Source organism: Pieris brassicae, chromosome 2, assembly GCF_905147105.1.
Source record: "Pieris brassicae chromosome 2, ilPieBrab1.1, whole genome shotgun sequence".
NCBI lineage: Eukaryota > Metazoa > Arthropoda > Insecta > Lepidoptera > Pieridae > Pieris > Pieris brassicae.
In genome coordinates, this window is record NC_059666.1 from 15,407,444 (window position 1) to 15,422,424 (window position 14,981).

The 14,981-nt window shown below is 35.7% G+C and overlaps 3 protein-coding genes across 4 annotated transcripts; 2 read left to right on the forward strand and 1 right to left on the reverse strand.

The window, feature by feature from the left end:
* The first annotated feature begins 548 nt into the window (after positions 1-548).
* LOC123720475 (riboflavin transporter 2-like) lies at positions 549-2,880 on the forward strand. The gene is made up of 2 exons (XM_045677094.1): positions 549-2,143; positions 2,419-2,880. The coding sequence occupies exons 1-2, from the start codon at positions 1,079-1,081 to the stop codon at positions 2,623-2,625; spliced, it is 1,272 nt and encodes a 423-aa protein (XP_045533050.1). The 5' UTR covers positions 549-1,078; the 3' UTR covers positions 2,626-2,880.
* Positions 2,881-3,569: 689 nt separating this feature from the next.
* Positions 3,570-10,587, forward strand: LOC123720474 (ionotropic receptor 75a-like). 2 transcript variants are annotated; one of them, XM_045677091.1, is made up of 11 exons: positions 3,570-3,683; positions 4,009-4,172; positions 5,219-5,527; positions 5,675-5,790; positions 6,634-6,801; positions 7,279-7,508; positions 8,282-8,490; positions 8,707-8,829; positions 9,142-9,290; positions 9,806-10,033; positions 10,473-10,587. In XM_045677091.1, exons 2-10 carry the CDS (start codon positions 4,095-4,097, stop codon positions 10,023-10,025), a joined length of 1,602 nt encoding a protein of 533 aa, XP_045533047.1. In that variant the 5' UTR covers positions 3,570-3,683; positions 4,009-4,094; the 3' UTR covers positions 10,026-10,033; positions 10,473-10,587. The 2 variants fall into 2 exon arrangements, with proteins under 2 accessions (XP_045533047.1, XP_045533048.1); XM_045677092.1 differs by lacking the exons at positions 3,570-3,683; positions 10,473-10,587 and adding an exon at positions 3,809-3,890 and having other exon boundaries at positions 9,142-9,285; positions 9,806-9,881.
* Positions 10,407-14,161, reverse strand: LOC123720476 (neuronal acetylcholine receptor subunit beta-3-like). The gene is made up of 6 exons (XM_045677095.1): positions 14,071-14,161; positions 13,616-13,806; positions 12,770-13,084; positions 12,062-12,315; positions 11,443-11,650; positions 10,407-10,595 (listed from the first exon to the last, which is right to left on the reverse strand). The coding sequence occupies exons 1-6, from the start codon at positions 14,117-14,119 to the stop codon at positions 10,485-10,487; spliced, it is 1,128 nt and encodes a 375-aa protein (XP_045533051.1). The 5' UTR covers positions 14,120-14,161; the 3' UTR covers positions 10,407-10,484.
* Between the last annotated feature and the right edge of the window lie 820 nt (positions 14,162-14,981).

Here is a 14,981-nt window from a genome sequence, read left to right on the forward strand (position 1 = left end):
TGTCCTTTATGCTTGTTTTAGGAAAATGATACTCATTTCAGTAACAAATGAAAATATGCTAGTTTAATTTCCTAATTTGACTACCGCTTCAATCACTAAGTTTTCTGCAGATTGTAGCTTTTTATTTTAATTTTATCTCCTCCGAGAGTAGGCTAGGTGACCGTACTTCAGCCTTAAATACTGCTGCATTTTCCTAAGAAAAGGTGTTTTTATATGAGAATGTGACGTAGTTGAAATACTTGCCCGAACGCCTCAACGTTATTGTAATGATTTCTGTACTTTTCGTATTTTTTATTTTAGGTTGTATGTTCGTGTAAATTTTAATACGAGTAGATTAATATATCTTATTAGTAAAGAATTTCTGATAATACTGAAAGTGTCAATTTTCTCTGATAATATTAAACCGCACTGATAATAAATAGGAATAGGTTTTATTGGGTATAATATATTACAATACTTACAAGTAATTGTGCCGAGTGTACGATACAACTGCTAGGTGAAAAATGAAAAATATATAACGAAATATATTAATTGTGATAAATTATCATAATGATAAGTTACATGTTTAAATTACATCCGTTTCTGCGTGATTTAGTGTCTTAGTAGTGTGCTCCAAATTGTGTAATTAGTGATTAGTTCCAAAGACTGGTAGGAACCATGTAATTTGTTCCTAGCTGATTATCTACACGACAGGCTTGGAGAATTACATGTCTTTGTATAGTAGAAATTGACCTTTTGTATTAAATTATGTATAAAGACGGTATAATATAAATAATGTATAAAGTAATAGAATATATCTATGCTCGCACATGTACATAATAAATTAGCAATACATTAGTTCCAACTGTTTTTCTAAATATATTTAAGTAAACATATATATATCCAACTTTGGAACACAAAGATGAATGGTTATCAAATAAGACAGATAATTCGAATTATCGATAAGACCATTGGATTGAAAGCCGTAAGTAATCCATTTGTTTCAAGTAGCTATATATTATGTTACGTTTTTGATAGTCATCTAGACAATTATAGAGTGTAAAGCACGACGCGGTCAGTGACTTTAATTTAGGTCAAAATGTTCATGTTTGGTCGGCGCGTATCCTTGGACCTGGCACTTCTGATATGGGGCTGGGGATCGTGGCTCGGAGTCAATGGTATCTTTGTGCAATTGCCGCAGCTCGTCCAGAGATTGCCTGAACAATGGGCCCTAGGATCATCAGTCACGGTGGCAGTGCAAATCGCAAACAGCGGTATTCTCATCTATGCCTTAGTAAGGAGATTTCTGCCGAAGATCACTGACGCTATGTTTATCTACGGGCTGCTGACCGTCGGCACAACAGCTCTCTTCCTGAACGCGTTTCTATATACAGAAACTGCCTACGTCGGTTCTACAGAGAGATCAGTGACATTTATAGTTCTTACTGTTTTCACTGCTATGGTGGGAACCACCAGTTCCGTGGTGTTTTATCCGTACATGAGAAACTTTCGTGAAATGTACCTATCTACGTACCTGGTTGGTGAGGGCTTCGGTGGGCTGCTCCCGGCGATTCTTTCGCTCATACAGGGTATTGGAGGGCCACCAGAATGCCGACTGTCACCGGATGGCAACTCGATGGAGGCCATTTACCCATCTGCCCGTTTTGATTCAACAGTGTTCTTGTGTATAGTGGCGTCTATATGTGCCACAAGTATTATCAGTTTCTTCTTCCTTAACAATTATTCTGGTTTTGACGACGAAAGAGTATCCCAGGATGAAAAAAAAGAACTGGCTAAGGAAAACACTGAAGTCGCTGAAGAAGCTCAAATACAAGTATCGCAAGAGTCTATGCTGAACTCGTACTGGATGGGGTTGTTTATTCTGATGGCTGTTATAAACATGTTCTTTAACGGTTTGATGCCATCGCTGCAAACATATTCGTGTTTGCCGTACGGGAGACGTGCGTTTCACCTGGCCGTGACCCTGGGTACCATAGCAAATCCGGTTGCATGTCTTGCGGGAGTGTGGTTTAAGATGGCGGGTGGACGTTACATTGCAGCAATGCTGGTGGTCAGCGCAGGGCTGACTGCCTACATAACTGCTACCGCCGTCATGTCCCCTACACCGCCTCTCTACCAGGAGACTAGTGGTGCTGTAATTATTGTGAGTAATGCATACCTAGTTCTACTCTATTATTTTGTTTTATGCGTTGGAAATATATCCATACGTACAACTTATTTTTTTTTATCCTGTTCAATATTATGTCTGAAATAATCAAGACGGCTTATAGATTAAACATTAATATAATTTAATTGTATTCATACCATAAATAGGTCTTCAGTCATAATAATTAATCCGTTTAGTAATTTCATTATATTAAACAAATATTAAAAATCTATTTATATTACTACTGTACAACTATAAAAATTATTTAACAGGTAATCGTATGGGTGGTTGCCAACGCGCTGATTTCGTACTCGCGTATGTGGATATATAGCAAGGCCCGGGAGGGTGGCACCAAGCCTATGCGGGTCCTTGGTACTATTGGCCAGCTCGGATCAGCGTTGGGCTCCTTCACTCTGTTTTGGGTCGTCAACTTTGGCAACTTCTTCGAGCAGGCACAGGACTGTCCCATGCCAACATAACATTCCCACGTATCGCGAGAATATAATCTACGTTTAGCTGTCAAGACTTTTCTATTAATTAGTTTGTTAGAAAGGTCTGTAATTCTATGCCATTATAGGATTTTAATGATCTGTGTAATATATTTCAATAAGTATATTTATAATAACTACATGAATACCTAGACAAATATTATTTATGATACATTTGAGTAATTATAATTTGTTGTAATAGGATTTTTACTGTCATATCAAGTAGAAATTTAAATAGGAAAAGTCCACCACAAGTAAACACAATGTTAATATTAAGTATATTATAAAATTCGTAGTGTTATTTAATAATATATTTTGTTCTCTGTAGATTACTTTTCGTATAAGCTTATGTGTAATTTGTATGATTTATCTAAGAATAAATCTTGGCAATTGAAACACTTTATAACATACATAAATCTTTATTAACAAGATCATAGGTCTAAAAAACTGTAATGATCTACTTATGAAGTATAAAAGTAACGTGTAAAACTTCGTTTTATTTATAGTCAAACCAATATGACATATACCACAATAAACAACCGCGTATATCGTAATTATCTGTCTTAAGGCTTTTTAATTATTATTTAATTGATATGTCTACTAAGTATAAAGTACGTATATTATTCTTCGGCGCATGTTAGCCTTTTCAAGATTTTTTTGACAACATCTTAGTTATTAAATGTTGAAATTTAGATGAATTTAAAAGAATCATTATTAGGTTTTGAGCTGGCTGAGTGGCGTAACACGGGTAACCTTACGCCATGACGCATGACGTATTTATGCCGCGTAACCAACCGTACGCGTCGCGACGTAAGATGATTTGGAACACAAAACCTAACGAGAAATTTTGCCGGCAAAGAGTCCTATGAATGATTAATCACTGATATCATCAGTTAGCGTTATTGCTTGCTGAAATGATTAGCGTTTAGTTTTCTCATGATCGGAAAAAATCAATGTGATTTGTAAGTAATAACATAATGGTTAAATTGGACAAATAGTTGATTATAGTGGCTGCATTGCCTGCCGTAATTATGGTGCATTTAATGAGGGTAAGAAATTGCTTAACAAACACTTTGCATTTCATTATTAAATATCATTAAAAAGTATAAAGTGTTACTTATCTAGTTGCGCTCTTACAGTTAACGCAACTGTTCATTCACTTACCGGTTGAGAAATGGATCTCTCTTCGTTTATATTAGCATATTTTTCGTCAAAAAATGTGTCTTTAATTACCGCGTTCTTGTGTTGGAGCCTAGGTAGTCACTATGACGATGAATAAATATATATAAATCAAATACCGAAACACTAAACTCAGTAAAGATATCAGTCATCATGATGTCGTGTTTTTTTTTGATGAATTTAAATTTTTTGTAGATGACATACGTAATCTACAATTTCGCACAAGGTCTACGGGACTTCGTCTGCGAGTATACATTAGCAAAGGTTCCGTGATACCTGAGATGCCGGCTTACCGCATCTTCCGCGAGGGCGTCGTGCTGGACCTGAGCTGCCCTGATGCACATCTGATTCTTAACAAGGTTTGTATCCATAAGTCTCTTATTCATGAGTAATGTAACTAGAAGTTTTATAGGAAAGAGTTCATATCTAAAGAAGGAAAACAGTTAATTTAATAATAAAAAAAAACCCAAATTGAAACAAAATGACTACATAAACCTTGTCACTGGCTTTGCCAAGACATGACGCCTTTCAATATTACCACAGTCAAGAACCCCTGTAAATATGACTAATTTTTGTTCAGTTTTTCCTGACAGAAATTCCATATCCTATCCTAACAGCTCTTGTTATGACAAAACAATTTTTATACCTTTTCGTTCACGTTGATTACATTATTTGACATCTGCCAACGCATGTTATATATCATATTATGTGATTTGCTGGATAACTTTGACTTTTAGGAAACACCTAACTATTATAGTTATTCATTATTTTAATGATATATGTATTAAAGAGCTAAGTAGATATTTAATAATCTGTTACAGTAATTCATAATTGTTTGTACTACGTCTCAGATTTAAATAAATTATAGTTTCTTATTAACAGAAATGTAAATATGAATGGATAAATTAATACATTTATAGTCTACAAAACAGTATTAGGTACATTGAAATGTATTAATATTTAATATTTACATACAGCTACCGTAAAGTTGTTTGCTAAATAATAATATAAATCTAGACTGAGAACAAATATAGTGAATTGCTAGTAAATTTTCATGTAATTCATTTTTTATAATAATTAATTAATAAAAATCAATGGCACTTAAAACTTTTTAGGCCTGGGCCTCAGATTTCTGCATCTGTTACATGATCGTTTGTAAATTGAATCAGTAAGTAGTTGGTCAGCCTTCTGTGTTGATGCCGTCGACTTTTTGGGTCTAAGGCAAGTCGGTGTTCTCGCGATGTTTTTCTTCACCGTTCGAGCTAATGTTAAATGCGCACATAGAAAGAAAATCCATTGGTACATAGCCGGGGATCGAACCTACGACTTCAAGGATGAGCGTCGGACGCTGAAGCCACTAGGCCAACACTGCTCATTAATAATAAACGCTGATTCATTCTTTCAGGCGTCGGTTAGTCGCGCTTTTAATCTCCGGCATTCATGGCTCTTATTGCCCAATATTCTCTCCAACGATACTGACATAGTTGATTTCCTCCAAGACACGGTCATCCTGCCAGATGCAGATGTCGTGGTAGCTTTTCCAGAGAAAATGTTCGATGTGTACCGGGTAAAGATTGAACAACCTATCGCAATGTTGGATATTGGTGGCGGCTATACCAATTCGGAAAACTTAAATAGGTTATGGGCCACGATCCCCACAGCCGTAACCAGGAGAAAGAATTTGGGCCACGTGTATCTTAAATCAGCAACTATTGTAAGTGTAATTCTTTATAACTATTCAATTAAGGTTCTTCTTTAAAGACTAAATAAATGGCCACAAAAACAATATTTAGATGTGTTTTAGGTATGAATCACACTCGTAGGGCGCACAAATGTTAATTAGTTTTATTTCCTTCAATAGGTAAGTCAGCCGCAATATTTTAAAGGTTGGTCAGATCTCAATGATCGTCAAATTGATACGTTTCCAAAACTTAGTTATCCTCTAATGATGCTGTTAGCTGAGGATCTCAATTTCAGGTACATATTTAAATTATTTTATTTTAATTCAACTAATGAGTGTTTTCAAAGATTATATTCGTTTCCCCGGCAGATGAGATTCAAACTCAAAATAACTTTATTAATAAACAAGTACACGTAAGAACGTCAGAAAATAAGTTAAATTAATTCTATCTTTACATTTACTAACAGTTCGCACAAGTCAAGGGCGTAGAGCGGGCAAGGAGAACTTGCAAGAAACTCTCCGCCACTCTTTTTAATCGCTCTTTTTAAATGTTGAGTCATAAAAATTGTTTGAACTGGAGCAAACCAATTTCAAGGATAAGAATCATTTAAATATTTGTCAAATTTATAAAAAATCTTTATTGATTAATTTACGTTTAACGATATCTTTGAATTTATTTAGAGATAATTCACTAATTTCGATTAGGAGTTTGTTGTAAAAACAAACACGATTTCCATATACGGAGTGTTTACCTTCTGGAGCCTGGTTGGTCGTATGCTTAAATTAGTTCTGTTTCGAGTATTATACTGGTGAAAATACCATTTGTTTTAAAATCGTTTATATTTTTTGGACATACCTAGGAGAGGAGATTTTTAAAAAGTTTATTTATAAATACAAGTTTTCTTGGCCCAAGCGTGTCGTAGGTGATTCACGGTGTTATTATTTATTTGTTCAGATAAAATAATCCATCAATAATATTATTAACCAATAATATTTATTACGTCCATATACTTCGGTTATGACTTAATTTTTTTACTCCTTAAAGAGCGTACCGATTCCTTAAAACACCCTCTGGTATTGTAAGTCTGTATGTCTCTTTGACCTCCGATGAAATGATGTTGAAAATGCATCGTTTACAGATACAATATGAAACAAATTGAGTTGTACGGGGAACAGCAGAACGGGTCGTTCAATGGTCTGGCTGGACTATTGCAGAGAGAGGAGGTGGAGATGGGTGTAGCTTCCATGTTTCTGCGGCGCGATCGATGGGACGTGCTGCACTATTGTTCTGAGACGGTAGAACTTGTGTAAGTAAATTTATTCAAGACTGGAGTGAGTTTATCTTTATCAAAAACAGTGATAGTTTTGGCTTTTTGCATTTAATAAATAGAGAAATGAATACTTTATGGGGACCTCCGACCGACTATGCTGTGTTGGCTCTTAAAAACACGATATAAATAAAGATGTGCATTTCCTTTGCTCATTTGTATTTGAATATCCCATAACTTTACTTAGTTACGAATAGCATAAACACTGCATGCAGAACATTTTTCGAAGATTTATCGTCACTTTACTGTATAAGTCTTTGATTTTCTATATTACTATCAATTAAAATTTATTTTGTATATTAGTATGCAATTGTCAAAACCTATAACCCGTCATGGATTATCTAATAAAGCTAATTAAAATGATAGCGCTGATCACTCAAAAAGATAGCGCCTGAATATCTATTTTAAATACTTTTCAGCCAGGCGCGATTTTTTTGTATATCATATGCTTTTCAGCGGTGCCTTCATATTCCGTCAACCTTCGCAGTCAGCCGTATCTAACGTGTTCCTGCTTCCATTTAGTGGTGGCGTATGGGCAGCGGTAGGCGTGGCTTTTGCCGGTGGTGGTGTACTTTTAGCGGTATTGGGATACGTAGCACGGCGTCGTCAGCTTCCTGATGATACTGCAGAACGGCTTACTCTATCAGAAACCTTCACATTCGCTATTGGAGCTGCTTGTCAACAGGGTACAATAACATTTTTCAAACTGAGGTAGCTGCGTTTGTCATGTTTTGAAATAAATATTAGGAACATCTAGAAAGCAATCAATTTTTTCAATAAAAGTTAGTATTAAAATACATAATATACTTGTTTAATGTCTCATTTGATTACGTTTGATATAATTGTAGAATATATATTTAAGGTCTTCAATGATTCCAGTTCAGAACTCGAAAATCATGGCAATCATAATCGACTATGGGATATTTTTTAGCAATCTAAAATTTTAACTCGAAATATAAATTTTATATACATACTTTTGAACGGGTGCTACTTGTGATGACTGGTCGTACTTGAATTCGTGTGTGCGGTGATATGAGTTATTTCGACTACGTATTTGCGTTTTGTTCCCACGAGAATGTAAGTGCGTGCTCCTATTTCACCATGCCTCCTGCTGATAGAAGACAAATCTTTGTTTCTAATTCATTTTATTATTATTAATTACTTAAGATGTCATGTGGAACATGGTGTAATGGTTACAGCTCCTTACAAACGTTGTGAAAAACAAAATCTTGGCGATTAAAAATAGTGGCGGAGGGTTTATTGCCGATTCTTCTCTTCTGTTCTACGCCCTTGATTTGGGAACTAGCAGTAAATGTATTTTATATACATTTCTGTTTTTGACGTTCATAAGTGTACATTGTGTTACCTATGACTAAATGATTTTGAATTTGAATTATCTAATATTTTTTGTACTAAATAAACGTACGAGCCATTTATTGCAAAAATGCTTTACCTCCAGGTTCAGACATATCTCCAGAGATAGTATCTGCACGTATTCTAATGCTCTTCATGCTGTTATCTTCTGTGTTTGCGTTTACATCATACTCGGCCAAGATCGTGTCAATCCTACAGGCGCCCAGCGATGCCATACAGACCATTGATGATCTCACATACTCGCCAATGATTCTAGGGGTCCAAGACACAACATATAAACAGGTTTACTTCGCGGTAAGTTATTTATTTATCGTCGTCAATAAGTATAAAAAATACTGGTAACTGTTTAAAATCAAATTTGCTATGAAATTAGTTCAGGCGTAAAGAAATATTATTAGACAAAATAAATGCTATTTTCATTAATTAATTAATTAATTAAAAAGTGAGATAAAGTATATTTGTATAAAGTTAAGGTCCCAGTTGATGAATCGAAAATATGATATATTCCAGGAGAGCACGGACCCGGCAACCCAACGGCTTTACAAGCGCAAATTGCAGCCACAAGGCGAACATGCCTATCTCAGTGTGTGGGATGGTATTGCACGTGTACGGACTGGCTTATTCGCCTTCCAGGTACGCTACACGAGCTTAGCCTACTGTAATGTAAGCGGACAATCTGTAGTTCGGCAAGGATGTTAAAGAAGTAGTAATAGAATGTGACTTACACTCAGTATTTTGCAAAATGTTTATGTTAATACATAATTCATGTAAATTGTCGAATCATGTAAATGTTTGGGCTCAGTAGCAGTAAATTACTTTTACTGCCACTGAGCCCAAACAATTATTATTAAGTAATAACAACTAAGTATTAATAAACAGCTATTAATTTTAAAAAAATACAATTTAGTAAAGAGTCGTACCTAAGAATAGAAATTGTGTTCTAAGGTTGAGCTGAATTCGGGATACGACGTCATCAGCCGCACATACACGGAGGGCGAAAAATGTGGCCTAAAGGAGATCCAAGCCTTCAAGCTGCCCATGGTTTCCGTGCCAATTCGTAAACACTCAGGCTATCGAGACCTCTTTGCTGTGAGGTTACCAATGTCTTTCTATATACTGGCTGCTAAAAAAAATACTTATACTTACGATGAAGATCTACTATTGCCATAACATTAAAAAAAAGATCTCGTAAATACTAATGGTCCAGAAGGCAACTGTCCAATTTGCAGAGAAACACATTTTTCGTTTTTTTCGTCGTCTCAATGAGCTGATCAGCCTAAATACGTTCTACCAATGGTCCTTGGGACTTTGTAGTAAGTAAGACGCCACGAAGACCTTCAATTCTTTACAAAGCTTTGTCAAATATTTATTAAATTTTATTCAGCGTTGGACACAGAACACATCGATATATGTATAAAAAGTTTCTGTACGCTTTATTTATTTCCAATTAAAATTTTCTCATAATCCCTATTAACATAAAATGTATGGTACTCCAAGTAAATACAATTTTTGCGTATTAAACCCCGAACTAGACTTAACTGCACCGCGATGGAATTTACGGTTAATTAAAGAGAAAACAATAAAATAAATATTAATGTTGATATATCAGACTGAGGTGGCAACGTGAGGCGGGCCTAATAGAAAGAGCGCGGCGTATTTGGATGGCCCGACGTGTACGTTGCGAAGCGGGCGGAAGCGGATTCGTTAGCGTCGGCCTCGGTGACGTGTTGCCCGCGCTTCACGCACTACTCACTGGTGCCGGTGCTGCACTATTACTGCTGCTCGCTGAAATACTTACAAGCTTTATCCAACGGCGACACCACTTTTAACTTAACACGTAGGTGCTTACTTTAAATAAATCCAATGGCGCTTTAACCCTAAGGATAAGTCCTTTACATTTCTACTTGTGTTTAATTTACAATTTTATTCAACTAGTAAACAACTTAAGCAAGTCTTAATTGCGACGAGAAAGAAAATTCTATTGGCGTGCACGAGTAAAGAACAATCACTGGGGCGGCATAACATCCTAAACTTATTCTAAATTAAAAAAATGAAAAAAAAAATGATAATTTTTAAGCAATAAAGAAAAATAGTTGTAATTTGGTTGTGAAAGAAAACTCTTTCGCCGTTTTTATTATATTTCGTTAATGCAAATTTTATCAAATTGAAATGAATTTCAAAGGGTCATTAAAATTAGTTAAACTAGAAAGAGTTAACATAACTGTTTATATTTACAATACATGCTAACAATATTGATCCCAAAAATATCCATACAGATTAGAGCAGCATTAGATAAAGACACATAGCAGCACGAAGAGAGTGAAGATCAGCAAAGCCTGTATCAACAGGTCCAAGAGCCGCGCGGCCGCCGCCCATGCGCTGCATTCTGCCTCTCCCCCCTGCGTGACATATTTATTATTTACACTATTTTTTAACAAAAATTTGCTTATGACTTTAGCACAAATGCAATTATAACATAGCTATTTGTAAAAACAAAGGAGTTTGAATAAAGGTTTATACAGCATGTCAATATTTCTTGCCTCCTTTAGTAAAACAGTGTCCATAGTCAAACCTGTAGAACATCACAGTCTGCATCATAAAATGTCTAATTCGGCTCTGAACCTCAGCAAATACTTAATGTAAATTAAATATATAAAAATGAATCCCTATTTCGTTTGGTTTGTTATTGTCAAGAGAAGGTTCTTAAAAAAAATTTAAGAAAATTGCACGGAAAATTAGAAAATTTAAGAATACTTTTGTTACGATAGCATTTTTACAATTCAATCTTTTTTCATGTAACCTTATGGCGTTTGACATAACATTGACAGAATGCGTGCTGCAAATATCGTCAAAGAGGATGTAAGAAAAATTAATATCGTTTAAAATAAATGCTCCGATCGGAGTTATTATTATATTATTATATTATGATAATGATAATGACATATAAAATAATTACAGTCGCTAATTGTTTGTGGCATTAATCTTAAAAACCCATGCTTTTCACATGGCCAGTTATATCACCTGTTCCCATGTCGGAATACCAACAAAACTATTATATACGCGCCAGAAAAATAAACAAAGAATTTTTTATATCATAAAGCATTTTTAGTTAATTATACCACTTCGAAATCAATATTCATAGTTAAGACAGGACAACGTCTGCCGGGTCCGCTAGTTATTATTAAAACTTTCTATAAAATAAATTGTAGATCCAGTAAACGCTACTACTAAAAGTACCATGCATACCTCAGGTGGTGTGAGTGTGATAAAAGTAGAGGCAGTCGTGACAAGGGTCCTTAGAATGTGTGGGGGTGGTGTGACGCAGCGCGAAACACGTAAAACAAGAGCCGCGCTAGCTGCCGCTATAGCGCCACAGATGCATGTACCACTCAAAAGAGACATAGCGCGAGGGGTCGACGACCCACCTGGCATTCGCACCAGGGCAGATATCAACCTGCAATTTATTTTCATAGAACAGAAAGTATAATAGACATTCGAACGTAAAATAGTTGTATGTTTTAATATACATCAAAGATATTGAATAACGATGAGAAAATGGTTCTTTTTCTAAAATTTCAGAATACTAGTATTGATTGGTTTACATTATACATGATTGATTAGAAATTAAATTAAATAACTACAACATATACGTATATCGCGCAACGAAATATCGTTAAAACGGAGTATATTTGAATATTTTTCTATGTCAACAATGTTGCCCCATCTCTGTAAAATCAATCTAATTATTGACTTCACTTCGCTGATTTATCGTAGCTTTAACACAATTTGACTGGTTACGAATCAGTACTTTACATAAAATAAACTGATGGATCAGTAGGCTAGTCTTGTTACAGTATTATTTTACCAAAGTGAAGATATTGCCGCTGAAGCAGCGCATAATGGTGGTCGTGTATTAGGGGGCAATATCGTGGCCACAAGTAATAATACGGCCGAGCCGGCAAAAACTACGCCCACTGCAAGCGCGTGTGCTGCTGCTCTTCGACGTAACACTACTATCCACTTGACAACGCGGCGTTGGAAGTCTCCGTTGTTCAATTCTATTTCCGCTCCCCTCACACGGATCAACTCCCATGTGCCAGACTCGAACACAGTCGCGTGCTGAAAACAGTGGACAAAAACATTAAAAAATTCTTTGCACTCTTGTCACAGTGTTTCCTCACTTGCGCTGTAGTAAAAAGTACCTACAGGTGGGCAAAGACATCCTGTAGAAACAATTTGCGAGAATGCCAACGTGTAATCCTTAATCACTTCTGTTATAGTAAGGGTGTGAAGATTAGATTAGTCAATTGGCAATTATAAAGGTTTTTAAATATATCATATAAATTCTTCATCAAAATGTTGTTCATGGTCCCAGCTTATATAACGCATAATGTGTTTACGCGGTGTCCTAGGACCAATTCCCAGCGAAATAAAATTTCAGATAGAAAGAGCAAGTGAAGTGAAGTGAAGCCAAACATACATCCTATAATTGGTCAACGGAACCAACGCTGAAATGCTACAATTTGAACAGCTTTATAGATTGTCAATTAGCTTCAATACTAAATTAACTGACCTGTAAGTCACTTAAGGTAAGCAGCATCTCATCTGAAGAATGCGATCTGGAGCCGAATTTGAAGACAACTTCTTGCTGGTCCTGGGGCCAGTCCGTGAGTTGAAGTGTGAGTGGGGCAATAATGTCAAGGCGTAGAATCCAATAGATATGGCCGTCGCTGGAAAGACGAGCACGGAGGCTGGTGTCACCCTCAGTACCCAGTGTGGCTACGCTTAATACCCCCACATCAGGGACCCACAATCGATCAGCGCTAACCAGTGCGTTGTCACATCCCCAATCCGAAGAGTTCCAATTTATTCGCTTGTCATCCCAATTCTACAATACGTACGAATATTGACTTGAAAAAAACTTTTATTTTTATTTTGAACATGGCTCTCTACCTATAAGATAGTATCACTTGCTTTGCTGTAGGCACATACCGATAAACATCAGACTAAAATGTGAGAGGCGGCATGACTATGAAAGGAAAATTGGTACATATTGTTCTTGTACATATAAGGCTCATTACAAAATATTGAAACCCATGAGAATTGAAGACATAATGAATTAATCTTCCTAACAATGGTTAAAGCATATACACTGAATAACAATGTGGGGATTAGCGAGTACTTCACATTATAAAAGCAAGTATCATTTTTGGTAGTCAAAAGTATAAAGAATAAATAAAATTAGGTATGTAACTAAGACACAATTTTTACAATTAATTAAAAAAAACAGTGAAAAGAGTCAACAATGCAGCGTAAGGCGTAATATTTAGTTATATTAGTTAGATAATATCGTATTCTTGTATATTTTTGTGAATGATTTCAACCATAGCAACTGTAAGCACTCCGTCGGATAGCTTACCAAATGTAAGTCCGCTAGCAACCGCACGGTGGCGCTACGCTCGTAGACTGCCGCGTGGCGCACGTCTAACGCTGTCTTAACTAGGACCTGCCCCTCTGGCGCTACTTCCCGGTCGTATTCTGCAAGTAGTATGTCCAACTGGGACGAAAACGATGTCATATTGGTACATCCACACCAACCCCTCTTGCTTCCTAGAAACACTCATTTCAATTTAACTAAGATCACCACAAAAGTCAAAGGCTTACGTCTTTTAAAAATAGAGTTATATTGAATAAACAAGAAATAAATATGTAGGGCATACACGTTTTACACATGCGTTGGTTAGAAATGGAATAACCCTTCCATAAGAATGAAAGTTATATTCCATAAAAATGGAAGTTATATATCATTCGATTTAGTTAAATGAATCTGTATGTTTATAAAATTAAGCATCTAAAATATGTAGTTATAATTACCAAAGAGCAGAAGGGTTGCAACTAGTAACGCAATGTGCACGGCGGACATTTTGTTCCAACTGAGGTCCTCATGTTCGCGCTTACCATAAGCTCTCAACATGTCCAGCGTATCCATATTATCTTTTTTAATAATAATAAGTAGTAGTGCCTGTGGCCAGGCTTTGGGTACACTTTAAAAAATCAGTCATAAATGTAACAATTTAAATAACCTACGTAGTATTTTATAAAAGTCCGCTCAATAAAATCTTTTTTTGCAACTGTACTGACTTTTGGCACAAGGCAATATAAATTTAATTAAAAATATGGCATTAAAAGTTTGTGAACCATCGATTATGACCGTTGCGTGGGCGCAGTATCAGAAGCAGCGTCCGGCGCCGCAAGGCCGCACACAAGCTCCTCATTTCGCAGGCCTTCAACTAAAAAAATAGTTCAGAAACAGTCCCATAATATTATACAGGTCTTTAACATATTAGGAACTAATAATACCTTCAAAAAATAAATGCCTCAAAATCCACATCACATGTTCTATATAGTGTATTCGTTTATAACTTCATACTTTCTTGAATAATTCCAATTAGATAGTGTGACAAAAAATTGTGACAAAGCATTTAGTATTGTGCAGTGTTTTGTAATGTCCAGTTTTATAAAGTTATTTTAAACCTGTTTATACATTTATTCACAGTGCATTAAAATGTGCGACTTTTGTTAGGAAGACAGTTTTTTTTAAATTCGTATAAAAATGTCTTATTTTCTTTATTTGTTTGCCTTGGGAAGACAAAAGATTCGATTACCGAGTCTAAAATATCCGGCGAATCAAAGTATTAACCGCATTTTATCCTGCAGCATATGGGGGTAAATATGTTTATAAAGTAAAATGCATTTTATGACAAAGAGGAACTTTATTTATATTT